This window comes from Hypanus sabinus, chromosome 4 (genome assembly GCF_030144855.1).
Source record: "Hypanus sabinus isolate sHypSab1 chromosome 4, sHypSab1.hap1, whole genome shotgun sequence".
Classification (NCBI taxonomy): domain Eukaryota; kingdom Metazoa; phylum Chordata; class Chondrichthyes; order Myliobatiformes; family Dasyatidae; genus Hypanus; species Hypanus sabinus.
The window spans coordinates 122,795,744-122,815,653 of NC_082709.1; the positions used below are offsets into that span (position 1 = coordinate 122,795,744).

Consider the following 19,910-nt stretch of genomic DNA (forward strand, 5'->3'; position numbering starts at 1 on the left):
TAATCAACATTTCAGGCTGAAACTCTTCATCAGGTCTGGTAAAGAGTCTCTGCCCGAATCGTTGACTGCTTATCCTTTTCCATAGATGCTACCTGGCCTGCTGAGTTCCTTCAGCAGTATGTGTGTGTTGCTTATTTGAGATCATGCTGTATTTAACCAAATCCACATAATACTACACAAGTAACATAACTGAATTCCTTTCAAGCATGTAATTGAAAATACATTTAAAAAATGCACTCAACAACTTCCAACCAGATGGGGAAAAAAATACATATGGAGATTAAAAATAAAATTTGCAAGTATACTGAAGTTTTCTGAAGTGGATGGACTTCCAGTATATCATCTTTTATAAATGAACAAGCATTTTGCTACTGATATTACTTGCCAATAACTTTTAAGAGTCTTTAAAAACTACTAATTCTTGACAACTCTGCTTTGTTTTCTCCATAACTCTACCAAACTTAACCCCTTCCGGGACAAATAAAATCTGCATATTAGTTACTTAGACTCCCATTCCATAGAAATGTTACGACCTGATGAGTGCTTTCAGTATTTTCTATTTTATTTACCATTTCTACTATCTCTTCTGGTTCACTGTCATCTTCACAGTCTAATAATTCTTCATCCGAACCATCTACATCATCTTCGTCATCATCATCGTCATCAATGTCATCATTAGAAGTAGCACTTAAAGCTTCAAAGGGAAAAAGTAGTTTTATGAAAATGGCAACTGCAAGCACATGCTGTAAGTGAACTCCAGCTCAAAGCCAAACAAACAAAAACTGAAAACTGACAAAGAAACTGTACATTAAAAACTCAACACTACTTTTAAGAAAACGCACCTTTTGAAAAAAATACTACGATAAAAAGAAAAATATTCATTGGTCACAAAGGCTAATGATTTCATTTTATTCTTCAGAAATGTTCTAACAGTGACTTAAAGTTCAGATTTACAATTTCTTTATATTGCATAAACAAAGTTTCTGCTAGACGTGCCCATTCCTCATTTTCATTGAAATAATAGCACCACTAATAGAACACAAGGAATCATCTCCCACCACCTCACACAAGTGCAATGTTACTGCTCTTCTTATTGTATGCACTGAAAGAGATCACTGAACCAAGAATTTCAAATTACTTCCATTTGTGATTCTCCTTACTGTATAGACTTTAAAACACTGTGCATTTAATTCAATGAACTATCAATCTTACAGTAACTTTTTCTTCAACTTCATTGTATTTAAATTTATGCTGCAAAAGTTGCGTCTCAGCAGCTTAGTGAAAGTGATTTTCTTCTGAGTGAAACTGATTTTAAAAACCCCTCAAATCCAGGGTTAAATCAAAAACCATCAGTTTTTGAACCTTTAATGTATCCTGGTGGTTTGATGCAATAAAGGTGAAAGGGCTAGAACCAAGAGAATAGGACAGCATCTTTCAATGCAATTATCAATTGTGAACACACCATTTTCTACACAATTATCTCATCTCGGAGATGTTTGTTAGAAAAAAAAGATTCAACATCAAATATTTGTAGTTATGAGACAGTGATTTCAATTTGTAATACTTGAAATACTTATAATACACAAAATTCTTGGATCCTTACACCAGTGTTACAAAAGCTGTGACAAGATTTGTGACTTTCATCAAGTAGTAAGAGATATTGATTTCCATCCTTGGAAAAAAAATGACAATAGAAATTTGCACATAATAATAACTAAATCAGCATCTCGCATGTTATCATATATGCATTGATGAGACTGAAACTAGCATCTAATCACTCTCATAGTTGCCATCAGTATAAGTCAGAACATTAAACTCCAGGCAATGTGTTTTAGTTGTTGTGCCACTTGGCTGACATGTATATAGGTTGATTTAATTTGAACTGACCAAAACACCATCCATACTGTGTGTGAAAGTGATCCATATGCGCTAATACCTATCAAGTGATAACTGTACTTCTCTCTAAACTATAGTTTAAAATAGTTTAATATTTCTCAAAGTAGTGCAAAAATTCACCAAAGAATTTTAACGATATGCAATGAATAGATACAAAAATGTTCCATTAAGCTCTAGTATGTTGGATATCATACTTTTCTAATTTCTGTTTCCAGGTTTACAATGCTTACTGAGTAGGGAGGAGAAAAAGAACAAGCAGCAGCTAAAGTAAAAAACATGGCATCAGTCAGGAACTTGGCAACAAATAATGAGAGCTAGCAAAAACACTTGGTCAGTTAAGCACTTTGCTCCATTTGGTAGTCCATGCATACCACATTTCAAAGAAGTACAGGACACGCACAATAAAAATAGAAAATGTAAGAAATACCTAGTACATCATTTACTTAATGTTATTTGTTAATTTCCCCGTTGCAGATACTCCCCATTAAATGTGTGGCCAGTTTTAAAAATAAGCAATGACCTCAGTTCATTGTTGTTCATGATGAAGTATCCATCCTGTCAAGACTGCTCAAGCTTTTACACCTCAATCCGCTCACACTCTAACTTCTAGCAGACATGGGGCATGTTTGTTCAGCCTTTCTGCAGAAAGGCATCCTAATAACCTAAACAAGACACTTTCTTTAAATTCAAACAAGAAAATGAAATACCTTTTGACAAATATACTCACAGTTTTCATCATTCTCTTCTTTTTCATCAACAGGAAGACATTTTAACACCGAGTCTACACCAGGGAGCCGGCAACGACGTTTCTTTTTCCCTTTGTTTTTCCTAATCATATGAAAGTTAACATTTGAAAAAAAAAATCAATCCATTATGTATTTATTTCTGGGCTACAAATTGAAAAGTTGCCAGAAGGAGAAAAGCTTTTATGACAATATTTCCAAAGAAACTGAAAAGCTCACAAAAAGTACAACTCTGAATAACAAAATAATTAGCCTTTTATGGCAATTAAGTTTTTTTAAAAAAAAACAGTAACTTTTCATAATAAACTGCATTTGTTATACAAACCATGTTTTTACCCTCCAAGACAGCAATTAAGACTATTATTTTCAACAATTTGAATTTTGTTAATATAGTTAGCAGTTAACAACAGTTTGATTCCAGCACAAAGAAAGCTACATAAATGTTATTTCTTTTTGGTGAACACTTGTATTGTTGGACACAGTAGTGATGAAAACTTTGGGAAAGTTGCAAGTGCTCTGTGTTACCCTTTTCATAGCTCTGTAGATAGGAATCTCTAAGACAATTTCAATCAAGAAATCACTGAAGTTTCTGTCTATCACTATTGTTTATTATTTTTAAACCATTAAATTTATAACCAAAAGCATTCTTTGCTTGAATACCTTCAGCCACAATCAACATAAGAACGTGCACTAAATACTTTGGAGAACTCCTGTTGTGGCGTTGCAGACTGTAGTTGCTACAAAGAGCACATGTACTCACCTTTTCAGCCAGTACTTATTGGGGACCAAGTCCAGTGTGCACTTTATCTATGTGGCTGGCAGCATATTGTACTGGAAACAAGCACGTAATAGTTCATTTGTTTCTCAAACTTCAGTTCATCTATCCTGGAGACTGAGCTTCCGAACTTCACACCAACCAGGTTTCAGGTGAAAGGCTTATGCAGTTATCTGACCAAGCAGCCAAGTACTTTTATATAATTATTTTGCATATACTTTGGGGTATGTAATGATGCTTACATCACGTAAATTATTCTTACATGCGAGCCACAGCTTTCTTGGCCAATTTACGTTGTAATCTGCGATTCTCATCCGTGTCACGAAGTACATGATCTTCTGCTGCCCATCTATCCCAGCTAAAGACAGGAGGATAAAGACAGGTAAAAATAAAAGGCAAAAAAAAAACAAAATGAAAAATCAAAGGAAGTTACTAAAGCAAAATAAGGTAATTAACCTATTCAATAGCACAAGTATATTTTCAAATGTAAAACTGCTTTGGTCAGTAAAAGGATTAAAAGAGCTTTTAGGAAAAGGGCAGATCATTTGGTTTAAAACATTAAAACAATATACAGCAATTTTTGAAGGAAAAAAATTGCAATACAACTAAGAAAATGTCAATTTAGCATGGTGGAGCCAAAGAGTATAAAAATGGAAAGCACTGGATGTAACATTTTGAAAAAATTATGCTTGGAACAATCCCAAATGAAAGCAAATGTGATATCCAAAAATAACACACAGAACAAATCTTGGCCAAAAGTTCAGAATGTCTTCTTGTTCACACAAAACCCTGCAGTACTCTTAGGAATACAGTATAACATTTAGCCTTCAAAGCAGCCTTCATAGTTCCAGATTCTCATTAATTTACAATGTTTATATTATCATTTTTAGTCTTTTCAGATGTATTAGAAGATTACATTACTCCAAGACACAAGTTTGAAGATGCTTAATGAAAAGAACACCAATCTACACCAAGGAAATTTACAAACAAAATACACAAATCAGACACTTCCACTTATTTCCTATCATAATGAAGTACTGAAATAAGCACAAAATTTCAATGGCTGAAATTTATCCAAGAGTAAGATATTAAAAATAAATTAAGAGTAAAATTACTGAATTAAAAAGCCACCACAATCTCCAGATTAGATTTGTTAAATATCAATTTTGAATTTTATACTATGGTTGAGGTAAAATAATTCATTTTCTAACTAGTTGGGTGTATAAAACTGAGGATGGCAGGATGAATACAGGGCCCTGGTGGAGGACTTCGTCAAATGGTGTAAGCTGAATCATCTGCATCTCTACATCAGTAAGACAGAGGAGGTGCTGAGGACGTGGATGTAGTGAGAACCTACAAGTACCTGCGGGTGCACCTGGATGACAGACTTGAATGGAGCACCAACACAGGCTATGTACAAGAAGGGCTAGAGTCACCACTACTTCCTGAGATGACTGAGGTAATTTCGAGTATGTAGGCCTCTCTTTCACATGTTTTACCAGTCTGTTGTCACCAGTACAATCTCCTATGCTGTGGTGAGCTGTGGCAATGGCATCAACACAGATGATGCCAACAGGCTCAATAAACTGATTAGAAAGGTTGGCTCTGTTATAGGAATCAAACTGGACATACTGGAGGCTGTGGTAGAACAAAAGGATCCTACAGAAAATCCTGGCAATTCTGGTCAATGTTTCTCACTCTCTGCATGCCTCCTTGGCTGAACAGAGGAGCACTTTTAGTAATAGATAAGAAAACGGAGCCGCTCCAAACAGCATTCTATGAGGTCATCCTCACTCTGGCCATTAGGCACTATAATGTGTCCAACCTACAGCCGGAGAAGTGATGACCCCTCCTGTTAAGACTGTTTGAGGCAACTTATTCTTTTATTCTTTCTTCTCCTCTAATATTTGTACATTTGAAGTCTGTGCACTTGTAATGCTAATAGGACACTAATTTCCTTCGGGCTCAATAAAGTATCTATCTACTCAAAACATTCAACTGCAGCTTAAAGACATTTGTCATTCTGTCAGTCCAAAAATTCATTATGTTTTTAGATTCATGGTACAAATTCTCCAAATCTTACTCACACAAAGCTAAGCCAAACAGAACCAATCAAAAAAAGTAAATGTTTGCAAGTCTTTAATGGCAACACCATTAATCATCATAATCATAGAACTAAAATTATTAGAATTCATGCAAGGTCCTCTTATTAGGAGAGCTATTATAATTCTGTAGATTACAGCAAGGCCAGATGCTTAAAACAATTTAAATCGCAACTATCCATTTATAATCAACCCCCCCCCCCCGCCACTGGCAATTGAATGCTGTATTACTCCAAAAAAAATAGAATGGGAACGCATCTTCAATTAAGAACAAAATAAACAACTCCAGATACGATTACGTGAACTTCAATCAGCAAAATACACACATTTCCTAATCTCGGCTATCTACAAATCTTAAAAGAACTGTGCAAATATAACTCACAAGCTAGTGCTGAAGATGACAATCCCAATTTAATCAGGACAACTAGAATTTCACAAGATTCAAATTTACTTGTGACATTAATATATCTGTACACAATAATACCAAGCTATTTAAGGACAGAAGTTTAAAAATCTATAAACTCATAAGCTTTTAACTTTTATTATAAAATAATTATGAAAAAAATTATAAAGAAATTAAGATAGTTCATGTTCAGGGATTTCCAAGCACATGAGAATTCAGCAATACAGATGATATACTGAACAGTTTTGTTCTTCAAATTGTTAAGTAGTCCGATTATCATCAATTCATGACAACAGCTGGTAAGTTTTGGCACAAATGTGAAAATTTGATTATATGTTTCTATTCTCAAAAGTTTGAGCTTTTGATAAATTGAAACACAAGAAAAACATCTGAAGAAATCTGAAAATGTACCAAAAAAAAAAGGCTATGAACTCTGCTTCAAACATACACCATGAACATGTTAAAGCATATCTCAGCACTGTTTGAAAGTGCTCAATATGAACGTGTTCAGATGAGCTACATATAAACAATGAATGTATAGATGGGATTCAAACACCATCTTTATGCATTGTTTCTGAAGGCTCATAAAAAATGAAGAGCAGATGCCATCAATGGAATTTGATAACAGTATGCCAAACAAATGCTACGTAGCCCTTGGCAATTTTAAGTCCAAATTCTCATCACAATAGTCCTGAAAAACACAGCTACAAATACAATGTATTCACACCAGTTTTATTTTGGTTGGTCTCAAAGCAATATGCGATGTTTGAAATACAGCAAGACTCATTTAACATTTTTTAAAATATATGATTTTAGAGATACAGACACACACAAAAAAAAGATGCAGAGGCATCACAGACAATGAGTTAAAAAATTACTATATAAGCAGTAATAATCAGACAAGTACAAAATCAAAGCTTCTTCATAAATCACCAAAGTGAAAGACAGGCACAATTAAACTAAAATAGTAAGTCACAATTTGTTTCAATAAATGGTGGAAACTGAGAAGAATCTGCTGAATCACTTCAACAAATGGACTGAAATAATGTAGTAGTAGAGCAGGAAAAGTTTGGATTAAGAAAGAGTTCCAGGTAGATTTCTGTTAAATGATAATAAGGAGCAATAGGTTATTCAAATTGTTGCCTTTTTGCTTACTAAGACCTCTTGTACACAATATGTATTTTTCTGAAGGCATCTATATATTATGCAAAAGGATAGTAACACCTTAAAGAGAAAATGCATCATGCAGTTATAATGACTGCTCAGGGAAATATCAGCAATCTGCACCAGGAAGTAATGTTTACTAATGCGTAACTATATATACACTGTAAGACATTACATTGCAGGTAATAGGGATTTGCTGCCATTACAATCATTCAGGGCATTTCCAAAATGGCTCTAAGAAACAGTTAATCTTGGAACTCAACACCACCAGACACATATAACTCCCAATGTAAACCATCTGATGAAGTTCCATCAAATATAACACATGGTAACATGGGGAAGGAAGCTTTAAACTAATGCATGCAGCAGAAAAAGACAATTGCAAAACATCACACCACTTTTTTAAAAATCTTCTAATAAATAATTTATTTTATAGTATACCATCAGAATTCACATAGTTTAAAAGCAAACTAATCCAATAATCTTTGTTTCACTTCCATTGACACTGTTTTCCCTTGTTGCTGATGTGATAACTATCCAACTTATTCAATTTTAGTTTTCCTGTCCCTTTTTCTCTTCTATTTAAATTTATTTCTTTTCTACTTCTACAAACCCCATTCCTGAATCTCTGTGATGGTAATTTTACTTTGATTCAAAATTCCTTTTGCCCCTCATCACCCCTCTCTGAACTTGAGATTTTTTCCTACTTTAAAAAGGAGATAAAGCAAGTGGCTGCTTAGAGTTCTAAGCTTCACTTAGTAACAGAAGCACTTCATCCTGAAGAACAAAGCACTTAGAACAAAGTACTATAGAAAACTGTACAGCGTACATCAAGGATTACTTCTTAGAACAGCAAGCAAGGTGGAAGAATTAGTAAGAGATATTGTGGTTAAAAATTTCTTAGGAAATTGTGGTCACAATATGATAAAATTTCAGACTGAGGGTGAAAGCTACATGCAACAACTTAAATGAGCCAATTACACTGGTATGAAGGTATGTCTAAGGTGGACTTGGAAAATATGTTAAAAGACAGGTCAGTAGATGAAGAGTAGAAGATATTCAAAGAGTTGGTGCATAACACTCAGCAGAAATTAGAAAATGGATTCTATAATTTATAATTAACAAAGGTCACAGATAAGTTTAAATGGAAAGTAGGGCATACAATTTGGCACAGAATGGAAAATGTTGGAATATGGTAGCAAAAAACTTTAAAATTGATAAGATGAAGAAAAATGATTGAAAGGAAACTTGCTGTAATACCACACACACAGTAAGAGTTTCTATGGTCTTATAGGTAGGAAGAAGGCAGCTACGTTTGGAAACACTTGACAAGGCCAATGAATTAATAACAGGAAATAAAAAATGGCAGACATGATAATTTTTTGTATCTGCCTTCTCTGTGGAGCATGTTGGAAATATCCTTAAAATAATTTCAAATAACATGGAGGAAACAGCAATTTAGAGGCTCAGATTTACCTCTGCAAATTGCCAGGATTCAAATAGTCTGAAAGCAAAGGATTTAAGAACATATTTGCAGAGGCAGTGGACCTATTGGTTGAAGTTCTTCAAAACTCTCCAAGTTTCAGGTGGCTACCCAAAGACTTACTAACAGATTTCCCTTCTTCAAATAGAAGGGAGGAAGATAAAGGGCACATTACCATAGGATAGTTAGTTTCAACAGAGTTTTGTTTCAATAGGGTGCTCTGAAGGAGTTCAGAAAATAAGGGGCCACCCTATTGAAACAAACAAAACCCACAGGAAACTTGACAGGGTTGATGTTGACATCTTGGAAGTATTGCAGGAGAACCATAAGGAGATATGGCAACAGAGTAACAGGCCAGCAATGTAAAATAGTGATGCATAGAAATTTCTTCTCTCAGAGAATAATGCATTTCCAGAATTCTGTGCTATGGCAGGTGGTGGTTTTCAGATAAACAGATGCAAGGTGGAGCTAGATAAATATCTGAAAGATTAGAGAATGGATGAATGTGAGGAAGAAGTACAGAAAAGGAGCTGAGGCCAACATAAATCAGGCATGATCATACTGAATGCAGCTGCAGATTTAAGGGGCCTTATAGCCAAATCCTGCTCTTACCTTTTGTGTTACATTATTTCTTTGTCAAAAAACACGAGATAATTAAATTTCTACAGAATTAACTTAGTTTGCCCTTGTACTTGTGGAATGTTTAATCCTTCAGTTCCATGGCTGAAGTACTCATTTTCACATTTATGATGTGTACTATGGCTATGTGTTTTGAAATTTGGTGAAAAGTTTGCAGAGCCCTTTATTCATTCACACAAGCACATGGTAAAATGTCTATTTAAGAAATAAAGTATTTTCTACCTTCTGTTCCAACCATTGAAATGAATCAGATATTCTGGGATTTTTCGACCTTTCTCATCTCTACCAACTTCAACATCAACGATCTGTAAGAGAAGTCAGAAAACATTCAGAAACAGTATAAACAAAAAATACCATTCTGTATGTTTTTTTAAAAAAAGACGCACACATAATAAAGGTCATTTCCCCGCTTGAATTTTTTTTTAAAGTCACAATAGATCACTACAGGAAAGATGTGGAATCCATAGAAAGGGTGCAGAGGACATTTACAAGGATGTTGCCTGGACTGGGGAGCATGCCTTTATTAGAATAGGTTGAGTGAACTCGGCATTTTCTCCTTGGAGCGATGGAGGATGAGAGGTGACCTGATAGAGGTGTACAAGATGATGAGAAGCATTGATCATGTGGTAGTCAGAAGCTTTTTCCCAGGGCTGAAATGGTTGCCACAAGAGGACACAGGCTTAAGGTGCTGGGGAGTAGGTACAGAGTGGTACAGCGTGGAATGGGCTGCCAACAATGGTGGTGTAGGCAGATACGATAGGCTCTCTTAGGTAGGAACATGGAGCTTAGTAAAATAGAGGGCTATAGGTAAGCCTAGTAATTTCTAAGGTAGGGACGTGTTTGGCATAACTTTGTGGGCCAAAGGGCCTGTATTGTGCTGTAGATTTTCTATGTTTCTATCTGCTGATGCTCCATGCTGAATTTTCAGATTTCAGTTCTCAGTGGCCCAATGGTTAGATACTTCTTTGATGGAAGTTTAAAGAGAAGTTCAAACAGGAAAAAAAAGCACAGTAAATGATTGAAAATAATCTGCAAAGGAACTAAAGGACGGAACTATGTCATACTGAGCATCATTCCCAGTGAAAAATGCAATGATAGTTTAAAAAGAACTTTTCCTTAGAACAACTAATTTAGGGTCAGTGCCATCTTTGCTTGCAAATTTGGACAATACAAAAACTATTCAATGACAAGCATGTATTAGAAATAACAGCAACATTTAAATAATATCATGTGCCCATTTACAGAGAAAAGCACCAGGGAATAATTTCCTTATGGGATGTTTATGACAAAAACTGCAGTGGGAGTGAACATGATACAGATTTACAAGTTATTCACCACATTGTTCTAGCATAATTCTCAAAATATACTCAAAAAATCTATCCATTTAGTGAATTGATTTTATTAATATTTTGAATCTTTACCTATCTAGCTTTAAAAAAGAAAAGTCTGTTTCATTGGTTTAAATATAGTTGACCATTTTGAATAGTTTGCCTAGTATAACTGATTATCTGGCCTAAATACTAAATTTTTAACCGATGTTTATACCTTACTGCTCACCTAGTCTATACAATGAAACCTGGAGGCGAAAAAGTGAAGGTCAAATCTAGGTAGTGTATTTGACAATTAATATATTTAACTTCCCCCCCACCTCCCAACAGGGCAGTGAGAGCAAGAAGGCCTGCTGATTTAGTATATTGGTGTATCATATACAACAAAGCTTACAATACAGTTTTGTTGGGCCTTCAATGAAGCAAACCACTGCAACATGATTATCAAAAGCATCATCAGTAAAATGGGAAAGGATGGCTTCAGCAACATCTGAAATAGAGTAGGCCAGAAAGGTTGGGGGAGAATTCAAAATTCAAACACAATGTGGCCAAATTCACAAAATAAAGCAAAAGGCTAAAAAAATGCTCCAACAGCACCAGCAGAGAGAAGTACTATCTTTACTCAGTGTTCTTTCATCTGAGCAGGTCTGATAAAGGTGCATTGCCCTGAAACATCAGCTTGTTTCTCACTCCACATTCCTAATGTCAGTTCTGACGAAAGATAGTCAGCAATTAAAAAAAAACCCTCTCCCTGCAGCCCAAGAGCTGCCCACCAAATCAGTGTAGAATCATCCATCTACAGGCACAATATTCACTTCTTATCAGTTGTAAAGGAAATACAGGGAGCAACATAAACCATCATGTATGACCTTTACTAATCACAGAAACAAAGATCAAGGGACCAGTAGAGTGTTGTAAACATTGTTAAAGAAATTCATCTCTATGTCAGTTCACAACACACAACCTGTAATAGACCCCACCACACAGCAGACATCTAGCTAGATATCACCACCATGCAAACAATTAGAAGAATATTTTTCACTGCAATGTTACAAGCTGCATCTAATGAACTTCCGACTGGAGTGGAACAAACGAGAAACTGCGGAGTCCACGTTGCCTCCATTCCAGAGCAGAGATCAACCCAATTTCAATCAACGAGACTCAAGCGTGTACACAGTCAGAAGACAAGCTCAATGACATCTTCAGATTCTTCCAACAGTTAAAGGAATGGGCCTTACGCTTGATTCAGAAAACAAAGACTCACCAGCATGGGCAATGTACTCCACCAAAAGTAGTAATTCACAAGACAAATTTTCAAGATTTTGGAAATTTCAACCACTTCCTATTTTTTTTTGGAGTCATCCCTCAAAGAATGGAGATGTCAATTATAAAAATTCATTATCACCTTCAGTGCCCTAGCACTCAGCCTGATCAATTCTTACACAGCTCACTCTACCAGGCAGCAGTGACCACTATCTTTTGTCACGGATAATCTACAGATGACATGGCATGTCCAAGGACTGGAGAGACGCCACCAAATCAGTCTCCACAAAATCCAATGAAGAATATGCAAAGTCTCACCAGGCTTAACAACTTCAGCACCACTTCCTTTGGTTCCGAACTGCAGGCCACATACACCCTATCTTCGTTATAGGTAGTCCCCAAGTTACGAACGTCCGACTTACGAACAACTCGTACTTACGAACCAAGGAAGGAGAACGCTGTCCACCATTTTAAGTAGGATCATGACGCTGTCCACCATTTTAAGTTATTGCCGTTGACACTGCATTGAGTTTGTAACTTTGTATTTGGCTTAAAATCTTCTTAGCAAGATTCACCCTGACCCCGCCCCCCCCCTTCCAGTTGACTGGTGGCGCAGTGAGATCAGTGCCGGGCTCGAGAACAGAGGTTCCGAAGTTCGATCCAGTGACAGGCCACTCCCGTGCCGGGATGATGTAGATCCAGTGACTCCCATACCATCCATGCTGGGTTAAAGTCGAGCTCACAACTTGACCTCGTAAAAAAAAAACACTGTTACCTCCAGTTTAAATTCCCACACAGAATATTGTGGCGGATCAAATACCCAAACCCAGCACAGCCACCACTTGTCCCATTTAACCTATCTCAGTGCCATGGAATTTACGACCAGGGGAATTCAGTGGTCCTTAAGACCTGGTGGAACTCGGGACCTGCTGCCCGCAGTGTTTCTGTTCCGTTGATGGGAAGCGATCACGATTAAAAATAAAGTGGAAATAATAAAGCGTTTGGAAAGAGGTGAAACATCATCGGTCATTGGAAAAGCGTTAGGCTACAGTCGGTCAACGATCGGAACAATTTTAAAGGATAAAGTGAGAATAATGGACCATGCAAAAGGCCCTGCCCCAATGAAAGCTACAATTATTACTAACCAACACAGTGGTTTAATTATTAGAATACATACATTTCTTTAAGTGTTTTATATGCATAGAAAGGTTATATATATACTGAGACAAATGTTTGACTAACTGACACTAAATAATACTAGATGTACTTGTTCCGACTTACGTACAAATCCGACTTAAAGACGGACTCAGGAACAGAACTCTTTCATAACCCGGGGACTGCCTGCATATGCGTCTTCAGACTATGCAGATTCACAGTTATGCAAGGAATCTATTTTTACCAATGTCCCCTTATACGAGTCCAAAACTCTCAGTTATGCAAGGAGTACTGCTGTCCCACCAATACAAGTCACATGCGCCTCACAGTCTCACTCCCGCCAGTCTTGCATTGGTTTTGGCAAGGTGTGGATATGCAATCTTGTGCTCTTAAACTTTTGTTGGTTTTACCTGTGGTACAGGGATTTTGTGCTTGAAGTATTTAACTGTGCCTCCTAAGCATCCGATGTCCTGCCCTGGGCTGTCAGCTGAGAAGCAGAGAACGGCTTTAACACTTGAGAAAAAGTTGGAAATTATAAACAGCACAGCATCAGCTGAAGGCAACACAGCTCTAGGGCGCTATTAATGGGAACAAAATCTTGCCTTTAGTTCTTTTGTTGCTTGACAATGCGCCAGCCCATCCTAAACATTTGGACAGTATTCATCCTAACATAACAGTGCATTTCCTGCCGCCTAACACAATATCGCTGATTCAGCCACTTGACCAAGGTGTGATCCATATTCAATGTTTTTTTATGGTGAACTATCTCTCAGATGCTGCAAGCAACAGACGATTTTGAAAATCCCGGGAGTTTACCAACGGTGAGAGAATGGTGGAAGTCGGAACACTTGGCATAAATGGCAATGGACATGGACCCAAGTTTAGAACGGAGTCAGCATTTCAGTCATTCCCTGCCGTCAACCCATCTTCCCTACAAGCAAATTTACGCTGAAAAACAAAATGCTACCAAGCAAACAACCCTCACCACTTTCTTCAAACCAGCGTCATTTCCTGCTGCCGGGTGTTCTAAGAGTTCTGTGAGTCTTCCTTCACCCCTTGCTGTGCTTGATATGATCCTGACACCACAACAACCACTCATCTCCCAGAGTGAACACACCTGTCACTGTTGGTGAGTAACTTTCTATGATTTATTATGTTGAATATTACCTTAAATTGATGAAACATAATATAAATGTTGCCTTGTGGTACTGCTTTTGTGTCCTATTGGTATGAAATGTGAATAAATTACAGATAAAACATATTTAGGAAGCCCTCTGGAACGCATCCCTATTTTCTCTATTTAAATAATTATTCACATTATGCGTTGACTGGAAGGAACATATCCCCCACATATAACAAGGATAGGGTGTGGATGAAAGGCCCAGCATTTAACACTGAAACAAACACACCATTACAAGCTCCAGAGTCGAAGGAGGACCAATATCCACACATTACACTGGTTAGAGCGATAAAGAGTAAGATCATAAAGTTTTAAGATTTAGCTGTCAGACCAACCAATGGAGGGTGAAGATACGAGCAAAAGATGAATGAGATAAGGGCAGTACTAAGATGCCAACAGTCATTGTACAGGTAAGTGCATGGTCATACAGGGTGGCAGGACATTGGAAAGCTGCACTTGGAGATAAACTTAGTGGTAAGTGTAAGCAAATGCAGCAGATGTGTCATTAGGAGGTCAGCATAGGTAAAATAATGGCAAGATTGCAAAAAAAAAATCAGGTTTCAATTGAGATGACTGCAAAAGATTGTGTCACAGGGAACAAAAACACCATGATTGGGTTCAGTTGGAGGAAATTTCTTCCCATCCATACCGAAGGAAATTGAAGTCCAACATGGTGGTCCAAGTGTACACTATACAAATCAGGTTGTCAAACCTATGGCATGTGTGCCCAAAATGGAACACAAAACTTCTGTTGGCACATGGCATGCAGAGCCACCCTTGATTCTTTACACTCTACCCATAACAAAAAGGCACATTATTGCCATCTTTACTGCCAAATGTAATGGGGATTCTTTACTAAACAAAGCAGTGGGATGTTTTCATAATTATTGTTAATTTATTAATCAATGATTAATGATTAAAGGTATTTTAGCCACAAATATGTTAGAAGTCGAATCTTGTCAAGATTAGCCTGCAAGGCAAATTCAGCAAGGAACCTGAATCTTCTTTCAATCCTTTTAATACTTAACCCAAAATTCTGTTGCTCAGTCAGGCTTCGAAGTCACGATCATAGCGTGTTATTGCCGGTCACGTTGGAAACACAGCACAAGGGCAGAAACAGCAAAAATCATACAATAAACTTACTGTCAAATTACTTTTTTACCCACTGCCCTCACTCATCATGCCGGAGGCCCCGAATGAGAATCAGCTCCCAGATGGATCCTGTACCCCAAAGGCAATCTGTACCCCACCCCATCCAACGCGGATTTCCATCTCCCTCCACCCCCGCCAGATTTCTCCACGGGCTTGCATGTGCCCGAGCCTCAGCCGCCTTGGCCGGCTCTCCCATCCCCCGCGGGCCGGGCCCCCCACCATCTCCGGGGCCGGCACCGGTTCGAGGCCGGACCCCTACCTTGGCATCATATAGGACCTTGGCTTTCGTCGGGTCTGGCTCGAAGCAAAGAACTCGTTCCCCTTTACGGAATTTAAATTTCATTCCCCGTGTGTTCATTTGCTCATGATGAAGCTCGAGGTGAAGCAGTTTAACCCTGCCGTTACAGCCGCGCTAGGCCGGCACCTGACCGGACAACTCTACTGCCACAGCGGGACCGTCCCACAGACAAAGGCGTCGCCGACCCGCCCCAGGCCTCACACCGGCAGCGGCTCATCCCGCGGCTCCTCCGCCAATCCAGTCCGCGGCCCACACAATCCACCTCCCTTTTGAGGCGGTATTCGGCCAACTGGTTACGCTATTCGCAGTTTTCGGTAAAATTAGCCAACAGCAGCCCTGACGGCGGCCGCCCGCGTGCTTCTGGGAGTTGTAGTCATTATAGGCTTTTGACGCTGATTGGATGAGACCCAGCCTCCTCCAGATCCCGGGAAGTGCCGCCAGCCCTTTGTCCCTGTCGCTTTCGATTCCCATCATCTGCAGACTTACTCGTGTTAGTGAAGCCCTTTCGTCTTTCCTCAGTGTCTGAACCCTCGCCCAGTAAGAAACAGTTCACCTTGCCGCTGCTCCCACCAAAGTCAATAACTCTACACAACTTATCACAAAAGAAGGCAATTGGTTTTACTTTCTTAGAAAGTAAAGGGCTAAGATGGACACTTGAATATTGTTTACCTATACCGCAGTTTCTCCGTAGCTATAACGCGATATTCTGTTTTCCTCCTGTAAAAACTTGATGTAAAAAGTTACACCATCTCGGATCGCAAGACCCTGCAGCGCATAGTGAGGTCAGCTGAGAAGATCATCGGGGTCTCTCTTCCCACCATCACGGACATTTACACTACACGCTGCATCCACAGAGGGAACAGCATTATGAAGGACCCCACGCACCCCTCATACAATCTCTTCTCCCTCCTGCTGTCTGGGAAGAGGCTCCGAAGCATTCGGGATCTCATGACCAGACTATGTAACAGTTTCTTCCCCCAAGCTATCAAGACTCCTCAATACCCGAAGCCTGGACTGACACCTTGCCCTACTGTCCTGTTTATTATTTATTGTAATGCCTGCACTGTTTTGTGCACTTCATGCAGTCCTGTGTAGGTCTGTAGTCTAGTGTAGCTTTCTCGGCGTTGTATTTTTTACGTAGTTCAGTCTAATTTTTGTACTGTGTCATGTTACACCATGGCCCTGAAAAATGTCTCATTTTTATTATGTACTGTACCAGCAGTTATGGTCGAAATGACAAAAAAGTGACTTGACTTGAGGTATTGATGTCCTGAAATGATTGGTACAGATGGCAAGCCACTGTACTTCGAGCATGTGACAATAAGAAACCGATTACCAACTGAGCTGGAGGAATTCAGCTTGCCCTTGTTTGTTTCTGCTCAGCCACTTGTTAGCAATTATGAGCAGATTAATAGTTTGGCACAGACCGGATGGCCCGAGGGGCCTGTTTCTGTGCTGTAATATTCAATGACCCAAACTTCAAACATTTGTTATCAAAGTATGCATGCATTATACAACCTTGAGATTTGTCGTCTTACAGGCAGCCACAAAACAGAAGCCCAAAATAACCCACTAAAAAAATACTCAAACACCTAGTGTGAAAAAAACAAATCGTCCAAACAATAAAAGGAAGCAAATAGTCAACTCAAGTCAAGTCACTTTTATTGTCATTTTGACCATAACTGCTGATACAGAACATAGTAAAAATGGACAACATTTTTCAGGACCGTGGTGTTACATGACACAGTACAAAAACTAGACTGAACTACGTAAAAAACAACACAGAAAAAAACTACACTAGACTACAGACCTACACAGGACTACATAAAGTGCACAAAACAGTACAGGCATTACAATAAATAATAAACAAGACAATAGGGCAAGATGTCAGTCCAGGCTTTGGGTATTGAGGAGTCTGATAGCTTGGGGGAAGAAACTGCTACATAGTCTGGTCGTGAGAGCCCGAATGCTTCGGAGCCTTTTCCCAGACAGCAGGAGGGAAAAGAGATTGTATGAGGGGTGCATGGCGACCTTCATAATACTGTTTCCTTTGCCGATGCAGCATGTAGTGTAAATGTCCATGATGGTGGGAAGAGAGACCCTGATGATCTTCTCAGCTGACCTCACTATCCGCTGCAGGGTCTTGCGATCCGAGATGGTGCAACATCAATCTCCTGCTTTCTCCCGCATAATCTTTGACACACTTAGCAAAAAGGAACCTTCTGGCCTCCACTGTAAATATACCAAATAACTGGGCTTCTATAGCTGTTTATGTCAATGAATTCCACAGATTTACCACCCACTGCCTAAATAACTTGCTCCTCATTTTTGTTAAAGTCATAGAGCAGCAGTATAGCACAGAAACCAGCCCTTCAGCCCATCTAGTCCATGCCAACCTGGTGTTCTGCCTGTTAAACATGATTGCTGGCCTACTTGTATCTATTCCCCTGTACAAATAAATAGAAACACTAACGTTCACTTTACATAAGACAGTCTCTAAACCCATGCTTAAAAGACTATTGAAGTTTTATCTTAAACAATAAATAAGACTCTTGTTACGAATGTGACACAACTCTGAGGGGCCGAAGGGTACAAAGTCTTTTTGAGAATCGCAAGATCGCTATTATTTCGGGTCTGAGACCCAGGAAATGAGAGAGAGAGACGTCCAGAATACACAAGGTTTGGAATGTGTCCTGACCTCAGCGAAACGGAACCACTGATAACAGCCATTGTCTCTTGGAGACGGAATTGTGTATTGAGAACTGTACTATTCATTGGAAACCCTCAGGGGACAACCAGAGTGGTCTGGTTGAGGGATTGCATCATCCCAACCTGATTGACATCTGAGACCCCGTGAGTAAGGATAAAAGAGGGTCTGGGGAACAACCCCTTTAGACGCACCAGGAGAAATGCTAGAGATCCCTTGACAGCATTTAATAGCAACAGCCAGTGGGGGCTCATGTGCGTCCTCCCTTGCCTGGGTGGCGGGCTCATCACGGAAGAACGGTTTAGCTAAAGGAGAGGCCACATGTGAACGGCCACGACAACGAGACTCCTGACGGATCGAAATCATAAAGCAAAATCTCTCTCTCTCTCCAACCATTGCAACAAAGCGGTCCCCAAAGGCTGCAGCCTGCATGAACTGAGTGAACTTTATGTTTTCATCGGACAATACATTATCTCCTAGACAACGATAGAGCTTATTTCTTAGTTATTATTATTATACCTGCAATTTTAGATTTAGTATTGACAACGTATATTATCTGTATATTTGCATTGATACTATTTTTGTGCATTTTTACTAATAAATACTGTTAAAAACAGTACCAACAGACTTCAACGGATGTCTCCATCTTTGCTGGTAAGTGACCCAGTTACGGGGTTCGTAGCAACGTGGGGGCTCGTCCGGGATTTGATACCAAATTGGAGGGCCAGTGAATCGGGCTTTTAAATCCAAACTTGGATCTGGTTACGCGGGTAACCAGACAGGAAACCAGCAAAGATGGATGTAGACGAATTTATAGAAAACCCAACTCTGGAGGCACTAGAGGCTGCCACAAAGTCGGACTTGATAAATATTGCGAAAGGACTAAACTTCACAGAGATGAGGTTGTCGATGAAAAAGCGGGAGGTGCGGAGGGCCATAACTCAGTATTATATTGTGAAGAATGTGCTTTCAGCTGAGGTATTGGAAAATATCCCTGACAAGGTACCAGCTAGTGGGACGGCTCAGTTAGAGTTGGAGAAATTGAAGCTGGACGCAGAACAGAGGAAGAGGGAGCATGAGCTCCAGCTGAAGGAGTTAGAGCAGGAAAGAGCTGAGAAGCAGAGGGAGCATGAAATTAAGTTAAAACAGCTGGAATCAGCTGAAAAAGAGAAGGAAAGAGCCGAAAAAGAGAAGGAGAGAGCCAAAAAGGAGAGGGAGTATGAGGAGAAGGAGAAACAGAGGCAACATGAGATGGACCTGGAGAAGTTAAGGCAAGAGTGAAGACCTCAAAGGCCAGACCAAGAGGAGAGATTTGATGTTAGTATGGAGTTTAGGTTAGTACCTCCGTTTGAGGAGACGGATGTTGATAGTTATTTCTTGCATTTTGAAAAGGTGGCAGTGAGTCAGAAGTGGCCCAGAGATCAGTGGGTGGCGTTGTTACAAAGTGTGTTAAAAGGGGAGGCACAACGGGCATATGTGGCGTTGTCCATGGAGGAGGAGGAGTCTGAGAATTATGAGAAAGTAAAGGAGGCCATTCTTCAGACCTATGAATTGGTACCTGAGGCCTATAGACAAAAGTTCAGAAATTTAAAGAAAGGGTGGAATCAGACATATGCAGAGTT

General features: G+C 39.0%; 1 protein-coding gene across 4 annotated transcripts in view; it reads right to left on the reverse strand.

The window, feature by feature from the left end:
- The window catches only part of LOC132393166 (male-specific lethal 3 homolog), a 68,827-nt gene that overhangs the window by 25,877 nt on the left and 23,040 nt on the right, over positions 1–19,910 (reverse strand). The window contains exons 1-5 of one of the 4 annotated variants that reach the window (XM_059968062.1): positions 12,236–12,310; positions 9,428–9,510; positions 3,677–3,772; positions 2,624–2,724; positions 570–694 (exon numbers count right to left, since the gene is read on the reverse strand). In XM_059968062.1, coding sequence (XP_059824045.1) covers positions 570–694; positions 2,624–2,724; positions 3,677–3,772; positions 9,428–9,510; positions 12,236–12,295 — 465 coding nt within the window. In that variant the 5' untranslated portion in view covers positions 12,296–12,310. Of the gene's footprint in view, positions 1–569; positions 695–2,623; positions 2,725–3,656; positions 3,773–9,427; positions 9,511–12,235; positions 12,311–15,542; positions 15,938–19,910 lie in introns of those variants that run through there. The other 3 variants (XM_059968061.1, XM_059968064.1, XM_059968063.1) reach the window with 3 other exon arrangements.